This window comes from Taurulus bubalis (genome assembly GCF_910589615.1).
Source record: "Taurulus bubalis genome assembly, chromosome: 3".
NCBI lineage: Eukaryota > Metazoa > Chordata > Actinopteri > Perciformes > Cottidae > Taurulus > Taurulus bubalis.
This window is the reverse complement of record NC_136591.1, coordinates 10,246,281-10,268,765: the sequence shown is the minus strand read 5'-3', so window position 1 is coordinate 10,268,765 and position 22,485 is coordinate 10,246,281. Positions and strand designations below refer to the sequence as shown.

The following is a 22,485-nucleotide window of genomic DNA, read 5'->3' as shown; positions in this document are numbered from 1 at the left end:
GACATGCATCCAAGGGAACATTGACGTATAAGACGAGGGGGGCATACAAGATCTTACATGAGGTTAAGGAGACCGAAAATTATGTGAGAGAGCAAATTCATTATTTATAGACAAATTCAATAGACGTGCACAGTCCCAAACAGAACACATGTGAGTGAAGTCTTGACTGCTTCTCTCATTCCACTATAGAGTCAAGATAAAAAGAGAGATCAGTCATGGAGGCGCTCTCCTCCCCAGGTGGCAGCAGGGGTTACCAGGTCTTGGCAGGACTGGAGAGAAGATCCTCACACAGCATCCCTCTATTGTGCCCTGCGAGACAGGTAGGCCTGTGGGCAGCATGCCAAAGCCCCCTGGCTGGGTAACGGATACCTGTGGGCTACTGGGAAAGTGTCACACCTCCGGATCAAACACAGTCAGAGGCGCTGCGAGAAGAAAAGAGCACAGACGGAGAGAGAAAGGCGGCGGGAGAGAGACAGAGACAGAGATGTGGCTTCAGAGAGGAGGAGAAAGAAAGTGACATGTCTTTGGTGCAGCGGTATGCTTTGGTTAACTCTACCCTCAAACGCTGCTGCTGCCTTAAATACATCTGCTGTCGGACAGTGTAGCCTGAGTAACGATGGCTGCTGGACTGTCCATCAAACCTGTAACAAGTCAGGATTCATGCAATGGGATTCATGAGTACCACTACAGATACACCACAGGTAGCTGAGAGCTCGCTAAATGACTTTCGGATGCTTCTGAAGATGTCATATGCAGATTAAAGAAATTAAAACTTTTTTTGCCACTGTAGAGATTCGGGAGTCTCGCAAAAAGGACGCGTGTCAGAACAAACCTTCTTACGTTTTCCAAATAAACACTGAAGTCCGACTGAAAGTAAACACAGGAACTAGCAATTTGGATGAGCTACTGTAGCGAACTGCTCACCAAGTAGCTTCTCTCCTGCTCACCAAGCTAGCTCCTTTAGCTGCTAAATGCTCCGCAATGTTCACCAGCTAGCCGTTAGCGTTCCAACTCTGTCATTTGGAACTGGGCAAGTTGCATACAATTGTTTAGATGTTGTTGTTGTTTTTTTGCTGTGGCTAAAAATTCCGCTATGACAAGGAACCAAAAGAGTTGTGGGACGAAAATAAAATAACAAAAATAGCCAAAAGTTGCTCTAAAGGTCCAAAGGTGAAAGGAACGGCAGTATGGTGATACTTCTCTGTGGGAGCATCACTACCAGTGACCCCTCTCGCCAAAACGTTGTAATGATTTATCATTAATACAAACAATATTGATTATAGGAGCTTTAAGCAAAGCCAGAAGGTCAAAGTGTTTGGTGTCTTTGGTTGTAGTTTATGCTCAAATAAAGTTAATCAGTTTGACCAGTTGAAGATTATAAAATTATAAAAAAAATCTTTCTTGTGTTTTTCAAAATAGCAAATCTTAAACAATGGCCACTGAGTCATGAGTCCAGCTGTTTGCTGAAAGGCACCCATTATCTTTTATCTCTGCATGTGTTGAGTGAGATAATGATTTTCTGTTCTGTGTAGAATCAAACAATTTTCATTACTGGAAAAACATGTGCCACAGTGTCAACACTATTGTAGATATTCCCAGATTAACTTGGAAAAAACAACAACATTAAATTAATGTCTAATATCTAATATGTCTGGCGTCATTTTGATCAAGTAGGGGTGGAATACATATTGGCTGTATTCTTATTGTCAGAGTGACTTTACACAAAGCTAAATTTGGCGCTATTATTCTTCCCAGCTTCAACCCAGAGAGGTCGTGCATGCAGAAATTAATTACATCTTAACAAGATGATGCTTGTGCTCTTGAAATAACCGTTACTTCAGCCTTCCATAAACAACGGATCTACGCAGACAGTGTGTTATTCAGCAGGGCAGTAACTGCAGACTTATGGCTACAATATAGACAAATATACAAGACCAGGGCCTTGTTAAGCAGGGCTCTGTGCACCTGTCGGATGTAATCCTCAAATAATGACTCCGGCTCATTAGCTAAAACATCCGAGTTAACCGTCTACATTTCCCACTGCGAGGATCAAGACACAAAAAAAATAGGGTCAACGACTATACAAGGTTAAAAGTGTGAGAAAGGGGTCAGTATGTGCTTGAAAATTAGATTCTCTGCGGGGCCGCACCCTGACCCACTTCCACCTTGAGGGCTTTCAGTAATGATTTTCTTAGGAAGGAGAAAAAAAAGAGTTCTCGCGGGTCAATGAGCGCATGCTTTGAATGGGTCAGATGGGAGGTGAGGCAACGACCGCAGAAGGCCGTGCGTCGTGTGGGTCGTACACCGTCCCACATGACCCCGTTGTGTTTCTACAACATCCCACCACAGGCAATTTTCACAGAGCCGTGTTGGGATTAGCAGGCCGGCTGTTTGTGCTGGCAAAGCGGCAGCCATTCACAGCTATATTTTCTGGGTGCTGTTGCTGACAACCAGACCGAGTCCTGGTAATTATGATATAATTGAGCGTAATCCAAAAGCAAATGTCCGAGCTCTGCTGTCCGAGCCAGTGTTTACAGAAAACAGCTGCTTAAATAGGCACTTAGAAGGATTTAGAATAACAATTTTTATGTCCCAGCGTGAGTGCGTCTCTGTCTGTGTGCAAGTGTGCATATATGCGTGGGTTGACTATTTGGGCACCTACACAGACAATCTCTTTGTTTTGGAAGTGTTCGCTTCAGTCTTAGGGGGCAGACAGGAGCCAAGAACAACGTGGGAAATGGGCCCTTGCTTCTTTTCTGCTTTCTCTCCGGCCTTCTCCTTTCCAATCTCTCTGTCAGGCGGACATTCAGCTCGCCTCCAAAACAGTACCTGAGGCATGCAGAAGTGTGGAGAAACCAAGGGAGCGCAGCTCGGACATGAGAGAAGTCGTAATGAGAACCGAGTAGCAGCTGACAGCCGGGCCAAGCTGTCTGTCATTTCCCTCTCCTTCTCTGCTTCTTTTTTCTTTTCTTTCACACACATGCGTTGTCAACAGAGGACATGCACCCAACCAGACCTCTGCCCAGGTGGTCTGTATGGGAAGCCAATGGTCTGCAGCCCAGTACAAGATGATGAAATTTGAGGCAACCACAGCAGAATTCACTGTGAGGTCCGGGCCTGCGGCGCTTAAGTGTTGCGTGACCCCCGATGCTTGTTATCTCCTCTCAGCAATTCATTTTTTTTTCTTCTTTAATATTCCAGGAAATACAGGAGATGAGTCATAAATTGTGATGTACTTACTTAATTTGAAGTACACATGTTTTTCGACATCCCCCAGCCTTACGAAACACCTGTCGAATCGCAATGCGAACTAAAAAGCGGGTGAGGTTCAGGCAACAAAGGGAAAGGTTAGAGATTATCTGGTAAGGGAACTATGCTGCCCTGATAAAACAAAACACAGTCACCTCATATTTGGTCCAAATGTTATTAAAACGTATTGTTTTAACATCGCTGTTTTTGTAGAACAGCGCTGCCTTTATAGGGTAAGCCGTAAAAAAAGCCAAAGAAGGAAAATGTGAAAAACATGCTTGGGAATTTATTTGCCCGATCCTCGTAGATTAAACTGATCCCAGGGATGTTTAGTCCTCTTCACCCTAAATGACGCCGCTCAACTCTTCTGCCAGCTATCAGCCTGCAGCAGATTTACTGAAACAATAGACCGTCTCTGCTGCTCTGTCTCTCTATTTGAACAGCCGCTTGATTATTTTATTCTGATTTTTGCTGAGCTGTAATATCCATGGAAAATCTAATGAGGATACATCAGACCTCAGGTGGACTTTGTTACTAGATGACAGGAAATCCTGGATTTGTGTGGTGCGAGGTCTTAATCGTCTTATGGGGAACTCATTGCCAGCGATTCATCGCTAAATAGCATATGCAGATTCATGAATATTCATCCAGCAGCATTTTTGGTTTTAGCTGTAAGCTAGGATTTGTACGTAATTAGATACTTCCCTGAAGAGAGAACGAAAGAAAAGATTATACCCTTGGGTTCTCAGACAAGCTGACTGATTCTTGGCAACAACGTGAAGAGTGTTGTGCCCACTGTCTACATTTCTGACTGGTGGTTTGTGGCATGATGCCCTCAGACAGCACGCAGTGGATATGACATGCCTGATGGAACGCGATGCCTGCAACTGAAACCGATCTGCGCTGACAGACACACAGGTTACTGTACCCTTAGCAAGCCTGGCATGCCCGGGACACTGTGGCATAGCAATGGCGAGGGCTTTCGTTTCCCCCGGAGTCTCAAGCATGAGCAGACACACGTACAAACACACACACATACAGATAGCGTGCCAAATTCCACAGAGCCGTAAAGGCAATCAGGGGCAGATGAGAAAGGTAACCAAGTGGCGGTAAACTGCTGGAAGCCATAACAAGGTGCCTTAAACACATGGGGGGTTTGTGTGCTCTGCTAAAAGAAACAGTTTGACGTTTTAGGAATCATGCCCATTAGCTTTTCTTGCCGAAAGTAGACAAGAAGATCGATAATACTCTCAAATCTGTGCCTTCGGAATAAAGCAACAGCCAGCAGCTAGTTAGCTTAGCTTAGCATAAAGACTGGAAGCGGGGGGAAAAGAGCTTGCCGGGCTCTGTCAAAGGCAACACTCAGCCATTAGCGCCTCTAAAGCTCACAAGTAAGCTCGATATATCCTGTTTGCCTGATTTGTGCAAAAAAACTAAGTGCAAAAACGCCAAGTTGTTTTTTTTACTTGGGGGTTATATTTTACAGACAATTTCTTCTTTGAGTGCGGTGACTTCCTAGAATCGTGTCGAGAGGAAGCCATGCAGAGGTGTTGGTGTTGGTTGCCTGGTAAAAGTGTTGCTTGGTGAACTTTGGAGATGCTGGCATGTAGTTTTGTTCCCTTTAGACAAAACTAGGCCTTCCGTTTCCTCTTGTTTCCAGTATTTCTTTACCATTCACCTGGCTGTAGCTTCATATTTGACCGAAATATATGATGGTATTGATATTCTCATCTAAATCTTGGTTAGCGAGTGAATAATTGTACCTCCAAAAAAATATTTCTTTAATCATGAAGTATCCGTTGCTTGTAGCAGAGAAAAATAAACTATTTGCCTCTTTAATGCAAAAACAAGCTAGCTGGTGTCCCGTGAAGGGCATTTTCTCTCGCTGGTATCCGGCAAATTCCTGGCCTCTCTTTGAACACATGTGACAAGCAGCGCTTTGACTCTCAGGCCAAATATCGCTGATCAAACAGCTATGTTTGGTGTCAGCCGAAAGGGGGACAACTAGGTTACTCATATGGGGGGCACTGACCTACTGCAAGTATGTTTAGCCAGGAAACCAACACATGTACTGTACATACTGTGGCCCTATGTTGCACTTGTAAAGTCATACCTACATGCGTGTGTGTTCATGCATATAAAGTGCAGAGTAAAAAAAAAAGGTGGTAGCTGCCTCTAATAAGGCTGAGAAGCGTAAAACAGTGTCATTGAGCATCTTGCATCTTGCATCGTTGCATCCACATCGGCTCAAAGACCGTCATTAGCGGCTGCGTCAAACCCCTTATTTGTCTTCCCACACAGAAAAGTCCCTGAAAGATTTGCTGAGCAAACAACCGACAGATGCTCTTTAAGCTCGTAGAGTCCCTAAAAATACATTTGTGCTCGGGGCAATGATTTTGCAACTTGCGGCTGACGGTAGCTTTGAGCGCGCTGAACATGTCCATCAATGAGAGCGTAACAGCATTTGAAACATGAGGACGTGGCTTAGCTGTGCACCGTCAGTCGCAGTGAATGTGAACTATTCATGTCTCGAAGCATTATCTGCCGCCCGCTCTGGCTTTGTGGGGTGTCTGTTGTGCTCTTAGGGTGCCGGGGGTGGTCAAGGTTCAACCAGGGGCCTTCCCCCCCCTGCTCTTTCAAAGACAGAGGACTTTTCACGGTGAGTGGCGTGAGCAGATTGGCTTTGAATTTCAAGGAGCTATTAAAGACAATAATTTAACCCCAAGGCAGAAAGGAAATTATTTAAGCCCCCCCCCCCCCCTCTTCAGGCTTCAGGTAAAGATTTATTTTCCTTCCCCGGGGAAAATAAACATTTACATTCCTGTGCTCGGTGTGTTAATAGAGATTAAGCGGAATTCAAGCCTGCGTGTCAGACAGCAATCCAGGTAGCTCATACCATACATACCTATACTATTTGTGTGGCTCTCAAAGGGCATCTCCCTCAGCCCTTTGAGCTTGGCTGAGGGCAGACGACATTCTCGAGGAACATTGTTATTACGGTGGCCCTGGACAGCTTCAAAAGCGACAAGCAAGTCCTAATGCACGACCACTTTGGGCTGAGCTTCAAAGAACTTAATGTCTCTAACTTTAATGAAGGTATGGGATCAAAAGGAAGAGGAGTTGCCGACCCCAGCCATCAATTATACTGGAATACAAAATTCCTTTCTCACTGAAGTGGAAAATGTTGTACTCCTTATTGGATCACAGAGAAAAATGGTTTGTCTTAAATGTGATAGAATCGCCACGAAGTGGGGTTTCTGTCGCAGTGTGTTAGTACAAGTCATTTACTGTGCTCAGAAAAGTGCAACACATCAGGTCAGGCCTGCATTCAAAACGCAGCTCAATGGTGTGGGAGGCATTCATGTCTAAAGATACAATGCAGACCTTCATTAAGCTGCACAGAAAATGTCTGATCCTCACAGAAACAGAAGGGAGGTGCTCTTTTCACTGGAGCCGGAACGGAATGACATGGGTCTCATCAAGCTAAATCAGAAACAACAGCCCATTTCAATCACATGCCAGCAAAGGCCAAGAGAATGAACGTTTCATTCCATCCCGTTGATCTCAGTTCATAAGCAGTCAGAGCTTGATTCAGATAAAACTCCTCTTGACCTTAAATGGCACATGGTTGGCAGCACTGGGCGCCGAACTTGAAAGACTAATGCATTTCATACTTGTGACTAAATCTAAAGCTGTGAAAAGTAGGCGAAGTCCTCGACTGGTGCGAGGCCGACGACACATGGTCCACGTTCCAACTGAAAGCCTGTGTACCTGGAGTCCACGTGATGTGGGGAGCACGGCCTCAGGAATTAGTTCCCTATTTCATGTTGTTTTACCGTCAGCATAGTTCAGGTCTGCGAGTAATTAACAAAGCAATGTTTATTGATCGGAATTGTGAGATAAGAGAGAAACCACAAGCGGCAATAAATGAGAGAATGAAATCTACATTGACTCATTATTGGACTATTAGAGGAGTCATTAAAGATAAACATATTTATTGCCAGCTGTTTATAACAGGCAGCTGAAATGAAAGAAACAGTTTGACTTATTTGCTTTGAGCTGTGTTAGAGGTCTGTATGGCAAATATGCAGGTGGATGGTAAGCTTAGCATGAAGACTGGAAGCGAGTGAAAACAGCGAGCCTGGCTCTGTCTGAAGGTTACATTTGACTTGGTTAGCGTTAGATGATCTGGCAAGCCGTTCCACCCTGTTTTCAGTCTTTGTGCTAAGCTAAGCTAACCAGCTGCACACTGGACAGATATGAAAGTACCAGCATCCTTTTTCTCATCTGACGCTCGTCAAGAAAACAAATAAGTGCCTTCCCCGAAATGTAAAACAACTTTAAAGTTTAAACGCTTGGTTCAATTCTGCTACATATTCTGCTGTCTTTTGACAGCTCAAGGACGAACTTCCTTGCGCTGTGGCTTCATGGGAAAGTCTCCGGGCAAAGCGCGTGAAAAGTCCCAACTGTCATGAAGCCCTCACGGAGCAAAGGAGTCTTGGTTCACATAAAGACGACCGTGGGTTCAAAAAGGTTATACCTGTACCTGACAAAAACAAGAGTGGACATGCAAACAACTCACACGGACCAAAATGAAAAACACTCAAATAAAACTTTTCAGCATGTGTAATACTTGTTGAATAACCACCACTTGCGTCACTCGCGCGACCTGCGCACCGAGCAGCCTGCCGGCGTGTAACGGGACCGCGAGTGTGTTTCTTTAAGAATGTAAGGTGGGTGAGCCCCTTTTTTTTTCCTCCTGACGCGCGCGCCTGGTATGCAAACATAAATTTAGCAGCAACGTGTTTGCCGGGGGAACAAAATATCTAGAAGCGACCGTGAAGTGGCATGTCGTCTCCGGCGGTTCTTGGCTGACTCTCTCTCTCTCTCTCTTTCTCTCTGTGTGTGTGTGTGTGTGTGAACTGGAGCCGGAGGCGCAGCGCGGAGAGGAGAGCGGACCTCTCCCCCCCACTCCCCTCCCTGAGTGACTGGGCAGACTGGGACAGTCGGACGGAGAGAGAGCGGGCAAACGCAACTGCGTGTCTCCAGTTAGAAATAAGGTTTCGGCTGACGGCGTCAGAGATGACGGACGGCTGCTGGTGGACGGCTGGGCTGCTGGTTCTTGCTGCGTGCGCGAAGGTAAGCGCCCAATGAAGGCAACGTTTAATTCAGTCACTGAGCACGTGAGAGGAAGGCGCCTCACTTCACTATGAGATGCGTGCGTGAAGCTGCTGCGCCTCAAAACCGCTGTTATTTTGGCAGTTTATCTTTCACTTTTTATTTTATTTTATTTTTAAAATGTTTTTTTTTGCTTTTAATTTGACTAGTCTCTAAAGGACACTTTACTATTGTAACCCGGGTGCTTTGAGTATGTGATTTTTTAAATATTTTTTACTATATCTAAACTGCAAAGGTCTATAAAGTTTTACATGATCGATTTAATATTAAAGATATATACAGGACCCATTATGATATAACATTTTGTTTGGGGTGATCCTCTTCCCCCAGTGATGCTGAAGCAGGTCCAATGCTGCTGCACAGTGGATCAGAAGAGATGATGTGTGTGATGTTGAGCAGGGAATTATGAAAAGGAGAGTGAGCGCGAACACACTCAAATACTGTGATAAAATGTGTGGGGATTTTCTGCGTATTTAAAGTCTTGCGTAATTAATATACTAATAATAATTGTACCTTTGCAATGTCAGACCTGAAACTTTAACATACAGGGCATGGGGTCATCTCTGAAAGGTCAAACGCTTATCAGTCTCCGCGTTGAACAAACAACACTCAGTTAATCACCACTGACACGGGTCATCTCCTAAAGGTAGACAACACACAAAGTTGTGTAAAAAGTGACACATGCTGCCGAGCAAGAGTTTTTAAGTGGAACACAAGCAGTTGTTTGGCATTGCAGACAGACTTCGGGTCTCCTGACAGAGGGGGTGGGATGCCGCTGTCGGCATGTCTAAATGACCACGACAGGTGCTCCCGGCACTTCAAGGTGATTTTGGGCTTCAGACACCCTGGCTGCCATGTGGCCCCGCTGAGCACGTCGGTCCGCGCTGCAATCAGCCAACGTCAGTGACAGAGGAGCGCTTGAAGCTTTGCAACTCTTTCCAGGCCACTGTCCAGGGCTGGCTTGACTATGTTGCACTTTAATTAGGCCTGTTGGGACGAAAATCACGAATTGGCACATTGATGGGCTTACAATGTGTATGAGCATCATTGTGAAGCTGCTTTGATTATTATCTGCAGAGAATAGATGACCGAGTCTTTAATCCTCCCATATTAACGGAACGTTTTCTTCACCGGAACTACATTATATATCATTTTGCTCATCATCTCCGAGAGCTGTTCAGTGAGACGCCCTCACTGACTTCTGTGTGACGTCGGTTCGATGGTTTCGTGTCCCTGTCACATATCGAGACTGAATAAATTACGCAGTTGTTGTTTGTCTTTGCTCAAGTGGGTCATGACAAGCTTTCCCATGCAAGGATTGACCGCGCAGCTTGAGTCAGACTCACACACACCAGAGTGACGCGTGGGCTTTGCTTTCGGAGACCGGGCCCTCAACAGTTGCTGCCTACACCACGGGCCCCTGCTGTGCGGTGGCCATTTATTTTTCATCCTCGCTCTTAGGTCAGGGTCTCTGCATTGCAATTTAACGAAAGAATGGGACTCTATATTTGTGTCCGTGGCTGTTTGGAAGCTGTGTGACTTGTGTGTGTGTGGGCCAAATGGCCTGTGGCTCCAACCCTAAATGGAATAGACCTTCCTTTGTGGGTGACATAATGACATACCTCGAGTGATTCTTGGAGGGTCTTGTTGCTCTCACTATATTCCCTTGATTTGTGCAGCAAAGTGGAACCTTCCAGTAACAGTTTTTCTTCTTCTTCTTCCTATTTGCTGGTTGGGGATTTGAAGGTGCGTGTGTGCGCAGGAGGCTGTGCCCTTAAAAGACAGTCATGCATCTCTCTGAGCACCAGTGTTAGTGCCCGTAAATCATGATTCTGGCACCTGCCCGGGCAACGGAGCAAAGCAAATCCTTTTTGTATGCTTTCGTTTTGTTTGATTTGGCACTTGGTCTCTCCATGGCTCTCATTGCTTTTGCCTTTTGTGTAAGTTGTCTAAAGTGTTAAAACGTAATTTTTTTTTTCTTGACATTTTGTCAAATTTGGTCTTGCAGAATGCATCGGCCTTGCTCTTTTCTTTTTCTCTGTTGTTATCGTTTCTAATTCCCAAATCAGATAATAAGTGCCAGAATTTCTTTTCCTAAAATGTTAAATCTGAATGTTAAATCCCTCACTCCGATGTGTGCAACTTTATGATTATTTTTTAAATTCCTGTTGTTCAAAATGAGTTGGTAATAAGATAACCTTTGGTAAACCTGTAATAAAATGTATTCTGTCCAAAACATTCTGGCCAAACGTTTTTGGAAAACATTATTATTTTACATTACATTTCATTTAGCTGACGCTTTTATCCAAAGCGACTTACATTTTTGCTCTATACACCGTGGACACAGCAACGGGGAGCAAGCTCACGAGCTTAGCTAATGTAAGCTAGTAAACGTAAACAAGTCTCACAGTAAAGGCCTATCGCGGCGTCACAACAGGAAGTAATCACAGGCGAGATGTAGGGAAATATCTGTGTGCTTACCAGAGGAATTTTAAACTGTATTTAGTGTAGTGACCTCTGTCCAATCAGCGTAGTAAGGTCAGAGCTACATACAGGGACTTTGAAGGACAGAGATAACACTTAACTAAAAACCAACTGCTTGTGTGTGCCGTTTCATGTTTTCCCCCCCAACACAAATTCTGTTGAATATATTGGTTTAAGCCTTTAAAACTCTGCTTCAAATACAACACAGCAAACAATATCGGCTATGACAACGATATCTCTGTTGAACTGGATGAAATTGCTCTCCTTTTCTTTGTCGCAAAATGCAATGGTTTATTGCTTTCGACACATGATGGCTTTAAGTCAGCTGCCAGACTTCATCAGACCGTATGGCTGCCACACTCAGCTGGAATTCAAAAGGAAACCAGCTACAAAAGCAACAGATTTTGATGTTTATTCAAGGAAATGGCTTCTCTCAGAGTCTTAATGCAGCGAGCGCAGCGTTTTGAAGTCTTCCGGATGGGGAAGCTTCGGGGTCTAATGGCAGGATTAAGTGGGGTCACGGCGTGCAAATGTGTCCCAAGTGATCGCCCGTCAACAACAACATCGCTTGTTCTCTGAAACGCGCTCCTTGCCCTGATTGCTTGATCGTAAAGACCACAAGCCCTCCAATTAGATTTCACGACGGCCTTTGTTGTGGACGCAAGTGGAATGGGAAGTGAATTATTTTTGAGGGGGATTGGTCCCACTTGGGGAGAAAAAGGAAAGGGCTTCAGAGAACATCTGGCCAGTGATCGATGGAGCAAGTTTTTTGGAGTGCGTGAACAAAAGCGAGTGTTTTCAGTTATGCTGCAAAAACCTTCATACTCATCGCATCGGTCCCATCTGGGCTTAATCTGTGGAGTGAGACTGAGGGCTGCTTAGCGAGGAAGTGTATGTGTGCAATGTTACTCTCAATCCAAAATGAAAATTCACTGGTGCTCATGTTTGCATAAATCTCCGTGGTGCCTGCTGTGAAAATGTTTCACTTTTCACGCAGTGTTCTTATGGTTCCTGGCACGGTGGCAACGTTTCCCGTGTGTCCGACTCAGGTGATGCTGCTCTTCCAATACTGGAAAATCCAGAGAGCGGGCGTTCATCCCCATCGAGCCGGGCCAAAAAGAAGTAGCTTCGCTCCATTCTCGGCGGGCCAGTGAGGAAAAAGTACTGCAGAACAGAACAAGACATGGCAGCTTCTATTGGCTGTTCAGTCCCGGAGAAAGAAAACACACCAATTACTTGGCTTAGGTCTAGCACTCAACAATTTGTCTGTTTTTTATGTACTTTATTGAAAATCCTAAAGATCCTTCAGTTCAAAGAATCCATTGTCGACATACAAAATCCCCAATCCCCAATTTCACAAATGGGGCATGACCTGACAAGAACGGCTAAAACTAGTATTGTCTCTTGTATTTTATTTTCAGTAAAGACTGTAATCCCCTCTTTTGACAATCCAAAGTGCTTTTGTCCTTGACTCCAACACCTGAGTTTTAGTAAAATTAATAGTTTGACAACCTGAGAAACATGTTTATTCCCTTTCTGCCGGCGAGTTAGATGAGAGGAATGATCTTCATACTTAGCGTGCAGACATGGGAGTGGTATCAATCTTCTCATCTAATTGTCAGTTATATAGCAAAAATGAAGAATTTCCCAAAATGTCAAGCAGTTTTATTAACATCAGGAGTTTATTAACAAACCAGGCCTGAAAAATAAAAAGATGTGGAATGGAGAATATGGCTTTTACCGTTTCCCCTCCGCAATCTTGTGGAACTTGAGAGTGTTTGCTTGCCTTTTCAATCGCTTGATGCCAAGTTCTAATAACACGCTGTGACTGACTGCCCAAAGCGGCCGGTGCCAGCAAATGGCATAACTGGCTGGAGTCATGTTGAAGCGTTATTCCAGAGTGAATGCAAGAGGGCACGTTGTTCAGACTGCGGCATCAAAACGCAGAATGAGTCTTTGTGGTTTTCAGAAAAAAGAATGCGTCTGATTGTGACACACACACACACACACACACACACACACACACACTGCAAAAGTCTTTGATTTGATGTCAGGCTGCTGTCACGCACTGATAAAGAGCTGCCAGCAGATGGCAACATTACAGCAGAGGGACTTTTTGTGTCCAGTTCAGCTATGATGGCCTCTGCAGCTCCCACGGCCATCGCAGATAGTCGGCTCTATTGTGATTCTGCAGGTGGCTGCCCTCCGTCCCCTCTCCGTTTCCTCTGGAGCCCCTTGTGAATGCGTTTGTTCCTTCTTCATTTATTTGTCATTGAAAGTAGGGCCTCCGGCATCCTGTTCCTCTGATGAAACATCTTGGGCGAGCCCACGTCCCCTCCGTCAGCGTGATTGAGCGCCGCTGTTTTATCTCGTTGTGTGTTCCTGGACATCAGCTTGGATGCTCTGCGCCCATCATCTGGCCGGCACATTTCTCTCACACGGTCGGTCTCCAAAAAGAAGCGGCGACCTTGCAGTCGAGCTGCTCTGCCTCGACGCCAGCACGCACACGCGCCGAGTTCTGTCTCTTCTGTTCTTCCCCGGCCTTGACCTCGGATCCGTCCCATGGTGGGACTGCAGCGGGAGTGCCGGGGAGTGCCGCTAACGAGAGGGGAGAGGGAGCACTCGGGTGTGGGGGGGAGGCCCTCTGGTGGCGCCTAATTAGAAGGGAGGGCAGGTAGGAGATGTGTGTGTTGAAACAGCACTGAGGAGGATCACTTGAGAGAGGACGAAGGCAGATTGGACAGTGCAGGGGGGAGGAAAGAGGAAAAAGGATCAAAAGGTCAAGAGGTCAAGAATGGTAGGGAAGGACAGGAACAAGACAATAATCATGCTTTGTCCTTCAGTAAGGAAGTCAAGTTAGAGGGCTGAAGGAAAAAGTGTGGTGTTTTTGGGCACATAAGTAAGTATTCAAGGAATTGAAGTACTAAGATGGAAAAAAGTGATCAGGTCAAAGTAAAGATAGGTGAAAAAGACTACAAATTAATAACATCTTTGTCAAGGACCATGGTTAAATAAAACACAGTCAAAACATAGACTTGGAGCAGCAAAGATAGTAGGAGGTGGGTGCCACGCGAGTGATATTGATGTGGATTTAGGTGAGAGCTAGAGGAGACACAAGGATGTCTGTAGAAACGGGAGGAGAAGAAAAAGAGTGAGAGTGGAGAAGTTGCATGAAGCGTGCACGGAGAGCAAAAGGCCAAAGCATGGCTAATGTAGAACAAAGCCCCCAGCGCAAAGTTGGAAAGTAAAACATAAATATTCAGCTTCTTTCAGAGAAAGTGGAGATGCAGTTATTACGGATCCACTGGACTTTTTTGACAGGCATGAAAAACAAATACAAGACCTTACTCCTTTTGAAAAAATGGGGAAATGGAGGTTGCATACGAGAGTGAGAAAGGTAATGTGTAAGGACGGACAGCTAAATCCAGTGGAAAACGTGATGGACTGAGGATCGGCGGTGTTGGTGTCTGACGGGTCTCCACGGCCGGCTGTGGTGACCCCCCCCTCCACACCGCAGTCACATGTGCTTTGAGTAAACGCAGAGCCGCCGCAACTAAACACTGGAGACCCCGTTACAAATGATGTGCCATTAGGATTACTATACATACGCCCACAGAGGCGGATTGATGAGCATGTAATCACCCAAAGTAGGTGTGTACTGTCTGTGTGAATGTGCGTGCGTCAGTTTCCATGTTTTCCTTCAAAATTAATGGCTGACATGTGTCGAGCAAAATACATTTGATCCCATGTGTGTGTTTGCCTCTCGGCGGCGTAGTTTTCATTGCATTAAACAGTCCGTGTGGAGTCCAAATAGTGTAAATAGCGTATGCTCAAGGGATTCTCAGAAGCAGTGCATGCACAAAGTGACTAAAGCCGAGTGTATTCATGTTATTTTAAAGTCAGCATTTGATTATTGCTGTGTTGGAGGACATTGCTGGTGACAGGTATCGCCAAGCTCAGCCAGGAAGGAAAGCTTGAAGCAATAGTCCAACAAATTTGGGAAATGAGTTAGATTAGATTAGTTCACTGTTAGGTAAACAAAATGCAGCTACAGCCAGCAGTCGATTAGCTTAGCTTAGCTTAGCATAAAGACTGGAAACTAGGGGGGGATACAAATAGCCTGGTTAAAGTGGACAAGTGCCTTGAAATTGCACTTGAGTAAACGTACTTAGGTCCTAAGCACTAAATGTCTCTGTGTGTATACAGTCTTGTGACTGCTCTGTGTGTGTGTGTGTGTGTGATGTGACCAAGAGACCATTCCCAGGGATTACCGAAGCCGCGGTGCCCTCCATAAAATGCACCAGCACACACGCTGTGGTGAGCAGTGACACTGCACAGATGCACAGTGGCGGCCGTGGCACAGACTTTCTGGCCCCTGCGAAGAGGCCTGGGTCTCCCCCTTTTGAGGAAGGCCGCTGCCCGACAGATCTGTGTGGTCCCGTAGCATGTTTGTGTAAAGTATAAAGTGTATCGTAAGTGTGTTTATGTGCCATGCGTAAGAGTGCGAGGTGGAAAGTGGGAGGTCATGGGAAATAAAGGCGGCTTTTACGTGGCGTGAAAATATACAGTGATCTCAGGAGATCTGTTACAGCGCAGGCAGAATTACAGAAACGCCTGTGACCGAGATTTAGCTATAAAGAGCGTGTTGTTGGGTTTCAGTTAGTATTTTGGGGCTATTTGATTAGAGCTTTTTCAGTCTGGTTGAAGAGACTCGAGAGGCAGGTCTGAACGAGGAAGGAACTTGACTGTGAACTTGAAATTACCTTTTATTTAAATTCGTATGCCCTCGGAAAGCCTGTCCAGTCTTGTTATTTGTACGCCGTGCAATGATGATTGTATGTTTGACCTCTGAGAATAATCACCCCCACGAGAAAAATGCACCCCGCAGGTCCTCGGCTCGCTGGCGGCCAAATGTCTCACCGTGGCGATGCATTTGAAGTGCCACCGTGGAATTCCGTCTCGGCATACCACTGGGACCACCACCCGGTGACATCATCGACACCGGTGCCTCGCTCTGCTTGCACCGCGTGCAGAAATGCAGTTACAAATGCTCCCAGCTTGTTTGAATATATGGATTCTGAATCCTCTCAGCACCCCCCCCCCCCCCTCCCCTCCCCTCCTTCTCCTCCTGTCTGCCTGATGACAGATCTGCAGCTTGAAAAGTATTTGGCAACCATGACCTGGAGAAGTGCACATTTGACGTTGAGCATGTCAGTCACCCTTTATCCCCCCCCACCACGCCCCCCCCCCCCCCGGCTCCTCCTTCACATCAGCGGGACGTACAGTAATGCCCCTTTTGTGTTATCAGTGCGGTTTCTTCTCTCATCTCGGCGTGATTTGCCCCATAGCTGGAATAGTTGGGATTGTGGTGACCAGGTGGCCTGTGAAGCCACCTCGATGATATGAAAGATACCGCATACTCCGCTCCGTACGAAAGATCCTAAACTTTGTGTTCAGATAATTTAAGCTCAACGTTGAGAGACACATGGACTGACAGATGCTGAAGGAGCTGCGAGTAAGGTGCAGGGCAGGTGAAACCCTGCGTATGTCTCACACGTTGACTGCTCTTTTTGCGCTTATTGACGAGGTCTCTCGGCACACACGGCATCTAAATCTGGGACTAGTCGAGCATTGACATCTGTCGAAATGTGATGCACTGAAGGGCTTGTTGAAAGGTGTATATATATATGTATATATATATATATTTAAAGCTATGATCCCTCGTCACGGGATAAAATCTCTTTTTTTCACGTTCTAAACCTCTTAGATGGTTCTATCTAAATACATGTTAGAGGCCTAAAGCATCAAATATTTCACAAGAAATATCTCAAAATATAAGTAGCAGAACACAATTTGTCTTGCTTTCTGCATCGTTAATCATGTCGTGACCCCTACGATTTATCTTGTGAAAACTTGCATGGGTTCCAATCCCCAGGTTGGGAAACTGCCAATGATTACTCTCATTCTTGATTCATGAAAAGTCAAAGAGCTTCTTTTGTGAACGATATAACAATAAAAAGGGAAAAGCAAAAGTTGATTTTCAAAATTGCTGTTAAATTTGCATTAATTAGGTTTTTGTTTCAGCAGTAATTAATTTTCTAATAAATGTGGCCTTCACTGTCAAATGGTTATTAAACAGCTTTGTTTAATATGTTTGGCTGGGCAGACCTGTTCAGTATTTAGCCCTCAGGAAATCCTGAGTCATGCATCGGCAAAGTAATTATCCCTTTTATGTGTTTGTTATTTTCCCTCAAACCATACATTTTCACTTCTGTTTTCCCTCACAGTTTTTTCTCCGTGATTTTGATTGTCCATTGTTTGAAGTAATCTTAAAATTACAGTATTTTGGTCAAAATAAAAAGGCTCCGGCTCTGAAAATCGAAGCCAATGTGCCTTAAAACTCTACTAAATCTCTCCTGGCCGTTGGGGGATAAAAGTCAAAGAAAGGTCCAATTGTAAGTCAATGAGAAAAGGACCGTGATTCTCACTTGTTTTCTCAGTAAACATGAGTAAAATAGACAATACAGCAGGGTATGCTACCTTGTGGTGGACATGTCGCAGGTCGCAGGTCAGACCGAACTCGACGTTGATCCGTGTGGGAGTGTTCTGTGTTTTAGTCCTCTAGCTTTAACCCTTACACAGTGGTGTGTTTTCTGTTCATGGAAGTTAATGATAACAGTTTTGATTTGCCTAAAAATCTTTAGTTGTACCTGCTTTAGTTGCTCCTCCCTCTCCTGTCACTTCTTATTGCCGAAAACCAAGACGACAAAATACCGTACTCGAGACTTCCAAACGGCAGTCCGCTAACCACGTCCACTTCCTAGTCTGTAGAGGACTAGAAAACACTTTCTCCTAAGCCCGAGAAATAACACCTCATTTGAAAAACACCTGCTGACATTTGAAGTCCCTGCAGGGAAACATCTGTCTGTTCATCTGTCACACTCAATATTTCATAAAGAATTTCCTCCAGGTGTACGCTACAAATTGAACATCACTCCACCAAATGGATTTTGATCAAACTTCAAGACTTCAGAACACAATGTCAATAAAATGCAAAACAAAGTGACATAATGCCCGAACCGCTAGCATCTACCATTCGATGTCGACTTGTTTTGTTAATGCGGTAGGAAGATGGAATGAGGGAGAGGCTGACAAACAATGGCAGGCTGTGTGTGCGTTAGTACAAGGAGGGAGCGAGAGCCATTTGTATGTTTTTAAGTTGGTGAAAGACGCGTGTGTCAGTGCGTAAGTGCGTGAGCTGACGTTGATTGGCAGGAGGGCGCAGCAGGAATGTGCCTGGCTGCAGCTCTCTGCGGGACAGGTACACACTTTCTATCATCGCATGAAAGAGTAATCGTTACGGGCAAATCATTACATGATCAGAGGGAACCAATTCGGTGCCAAATATGCACAGCCCTCGAGAATCTCTTTTTTTTGGTGGTGGTGGTGGTGGTTGGGGGAATGATCAGAGAGAAAGAATGTATGATACCAACAGGATGAAGATTTTAAGACGGGATTAGTTTGACCGGAGGGTGGGTAGCGACTTGGATCAGTTTGTTCTCTGCGATCAGTGCTGGTCCGGTGCGTGGCAGCTTGGCACAGGAGCCGGAGCTGTGGGAAAGTGGTTAGCCTCGACCTAAAGAGAAGAAATGGGCTTCCTGGTAACGGTTTGTTTCAATTGAGTAACTTGTATGGTCGTGGTAAATCATTTTGGATGAAGTACAGAGATGTCTTAAACCTAACCAATACAGGACAGGAGTTCATCATCACCGTTGCAGTGTCAAGCATTGTCCTGGAGACCAAATCTGTCAATTGGAGAGAAAAATGCAATATCAGGTTGCAATCTCAATAAAAATGAATTACAGCAAAAATTGCGCAACAAATGCAATATAAGAGAGGGACAAGTGTTTAGTACACATCTCACACACACACACACACACACACACACACACACACACACACACACACACACACACACACACACACACACACACACATACACGCCCATGTGTCCAAAAGAGGTGACATAAAACCTTCATTGCATGGACTGGATAATGGAAATGGAATAAATTTGCTAAATATTGGCCAGTGAGTTTTCCCACAGCACACGACATGTTAATTAGAAGCTCACAACAGTTGGTCGATCAATCACTGTCTGAGCACATTATAGTTCCACCTAAATGTAGCTGGCAACGGGCCTTTTCGCATAACAGGTTTGGAATTTATTGCACTTGCCCAAAGCTTACAAAATGCCAGTCTCTCACCTCGTATCGAATGATGCTCACTCACCCAGTGTTAATATTACAACGTGTGGTTGTAATTGCTAAGGCTTAATCTATGCTGACAACAAATACTTTTGCAAGGGGAATATTTTCCTGAAAACCAGACTGAGCTTGCAGACCTCTAATTTATATAACAGATGTGGAATTGGGCAATGCTAACAAAACATTTAGGTTTATAGAGCACTGTGACACTGAAAGACAGCTACCCGATGCAATAAAGGAGGGTGGGGCTATTCTTTATAGGATTCGAGCGCCTCAAAAAAGTTAATGTGCCATTAATCAAAGCATGTGCGGCAGAGGTATCGGGTTATTATTTGCATGTGGCTCCAGCTGTTACGTAACTGGATCTGCTGCCGTGTGCAGGTGTGTCAGCCTGACACCACCTCGGGGGTGCAGCGGAGGATGTAGGTTCATGTTCAACAATGTGTGCCAAAACTGTCTCGCTTTTTCTTTTTTTTTAAATACTTTTATCCGTGCATCCATGTGTGTCTGTAATGCAACCTGAGGTGATTCCTGCTCCAACATGCAAACTATCTTATACGCAGGTGTGAGCTTACATGCCTATCTTTTCATTTCATTGCAGATGTTTTTGATCTATACTTGATTTACGTCTCCCGCTTTATTTGTGCTTATTAAGAAAGCGAGCAGAGCTAAGGTATTGTTCATTTCCCCGTGTTCGTCTTTGCACACTCATGGTTCAGGCTTCGCTCCGCAATGTGCTCTTTCATGCCCGCCGGCCAGCCCTGCTCCTGGGTCTCCAGCCTCTTCCTTTTCCTGGCTCCAGCCTACTTCAGCTCCCAGGCTTCCTGCTCATCACAGGTCAAACGCAGTGTGTAGGCGGGAAAGAGGGACAGGCCATAGGTGTTCGTGCAAGCTCTGCCGGGACCCCGCCCTCTAGCTTGCCTCTTCCTCGGTGCGGCTGCAGGGCGAAGGTGTGCATCAGGGCCCCTGAGGGCGGGATGATTTCCTCGACCGCAGTGAGAGAGAGAAAAAAGTAGAAATATGGTCGTAGCCTTCAATCTATTGAATGTGTGTTTGTGCAACTCAAACGTTACAACCGGATTTAATAATGGTATCTGATTGGAGCCGACGTGCATCAGGCTAGTTACTGACAAAGTTTCCGACTGTTGACATGCATTTGGATTATTCCATGTGACGATCCAGGGCAGAGGAAGAATTGCTTCTCTTTTCCGCTGCATGACTGGTTTTTCTGGAGGCTTGGCCAGTTAGTTCCCAGATTTAAGAGTGATGAACCCACTAATCATATATTCACATGCACAGACCAGCAGAACTTCCACGTAAGAAGGACTTTGTGACTGCCAATCGCTGTCTGACAGGTCAAAGGTCATATCCGTTGGACTGCCATATCAAGCTGTGCAAGTCAAGGGTATTTACTGTACGCAAGGAGCCAGCTTTGATCTGGACGCTCACCTAACTTTCATGCCCCAGTTATCTGGATGACGCAAGTGAGTCAGGGCAGATCCACCACTTGTGTCTCGTTAATGTCAGGCGCACCCAGCTGCTGTCATAATCCGGCTGCGTGCACGGCCCTTTGTGTTTCCATCCTCTCCTACTTCTGCAGAAACACTTGGTCGACTGCTCAGTGGCAGCAATCATCTTTCTGTAATATTAGCGATTAGATCAGATTCAATATTGTTTACTTTTGTTCTCCGATGCTCTTTTAAAGAAGAACTATGTCATATTTATCCTGGTGCAAAGGTTCAGGCAACAAAAATGTAATAAAAAGAATTGAAACATTTATCAAAAAAACAACACAGTGTTTAGATTTGCAAATCCATAATGTGGTTTTGTATAAACAAGCATAGCAGTACACATAGTTTAGTGCAGTTCTGAAATAATAACAGGTTTCCAAGAGTAATAATAGTTAAGAAATTCAGAAACCAGAACTAGAAAATATCACAGCTTCTGGTGCCAAACTCACTCCACAGTTTATTAAAGTCATTTTTTGTATTTCATCAGATGGAAAACATTTTATTACTCTTACATTTATTGAGCTCTTGATCCAAGAGCTTGCGACCACTGAATTTGAGTTTGAAATGAGTTTTCACACCATAAATGATCTATTAACCTTTCAGTTGTTGATAGGAATGCACAAGAGAAGAGAGCTTGAAATCAAAACACCCTGCAAAAATTATTTTTGAGAAGACAAAAAGCTCACGTTATGCTTTGGAAAATATGAATGTTGTGTTGTGTTTCCGTTTAGTTTTATCAATATTGAAGTCATTTTATTATTGTGTGTTTTATTAAAAAAAAAAACAAGCTGAAGGGATTTTAGTCTAGTTATCATCTAGTCATCTAAAGTCAATGAAAAGTAATATTAGCATAAAAAAACCTGAAGTTCTGTATTTATACTGGTGGATATTGGCAATGCACTGCACACACACATTTACCAGGTGAAAAGCATTAGCATTGGGTGTGACCGGGAGAGGCTGCAAAGAAAGATTTTTTAGTATTTATTGAAGAATAGATGAAAACCTCTCATTGGGTTACTAATCATTTTGTTTCGTTTTCATTGTGACAAAAAGCTTGTCATCAAATGTTAACTGTCATAGTTTTCATTGATGAAATTCACACTGATGACAGATCAGTTTTACAGTTTGATAGTAGGCAGTTGTGATCTGAAATAGTCTAAGAAATTAGAGGAACATAAAGGTCACAATAGGACAGGCAATGAAACACATTTCCCCATCCGTCATCACTATCCTGTAGCTTGTAACGCTGCCGTTGCTCACAGCACACCCCACACATGTCTTTACTTCTCTGTCCTTTCTATGACCCATAATTCCCTTCTTCCTGCTCACCTAACTCTTAAAGATTAACAGAGTGCTCAGTACCTGTACACCTGCTAGAGGCATCACATTTACGGGCACCAGGGTAATCTCAGGGGCCCAGTTGGTTTTCTAATCCTTGGAAACAGAAATGGAGAGCCCGTCCAAGGGCAGCCTGTTCGGTATCCAAGGGGGATCCGTTATTGGAACAGCCATTGTTCATCTTGGGAGGCCATCTGTATCAATATCAGAATGTACTGTGCCAAATGCAACTTATTGGATATCGTGTTTTCTTGGCATTGCTAAGCTGTTGCATTGCCTTGATTTTACCTTGATTATGGCTTGGGCTTTTGTCTCTGTGAAAAGACAAAGAAACAAACTGAAGGTTTTTGTAGAGGTCGTGGCCTCGTTCCAAAGCACAGAAGGGTGTTTGGTAGCGGCACCAGATAGCTATTAAAGCCGTACTTGAAGCTTTCATTGGTTCCACCCCCCCCCCCCCCCCC

At 44.7% G+C, this 22,485-nt stretch overlaps 1 protein-coding gene across 1 annotated transcript in view; it reads left to right on the top strand.

The window, feature by feature from the left end:
- Positions 1-8,331: 8,331 nt before the first annotated feature.
- LOC306733466 (ADAMTS-like protein 1) overlaps positions 8,332-22,485 on the top strand; it is a gene marked incomplete at its 5' end in the record, with an annotated part of 81,824 nt that continues 67,670 nt past the window's right edge. Inside the window, one exon of the mRNA XM_079214708.1 lies at positions 8,332-8,388. Coding sequence (XP_079070834.1) covers positions 8,332-8,388 — 57 coding nt within the window. The remainder of the gene's footprint in view (positions 8,389-22,485) is intronic.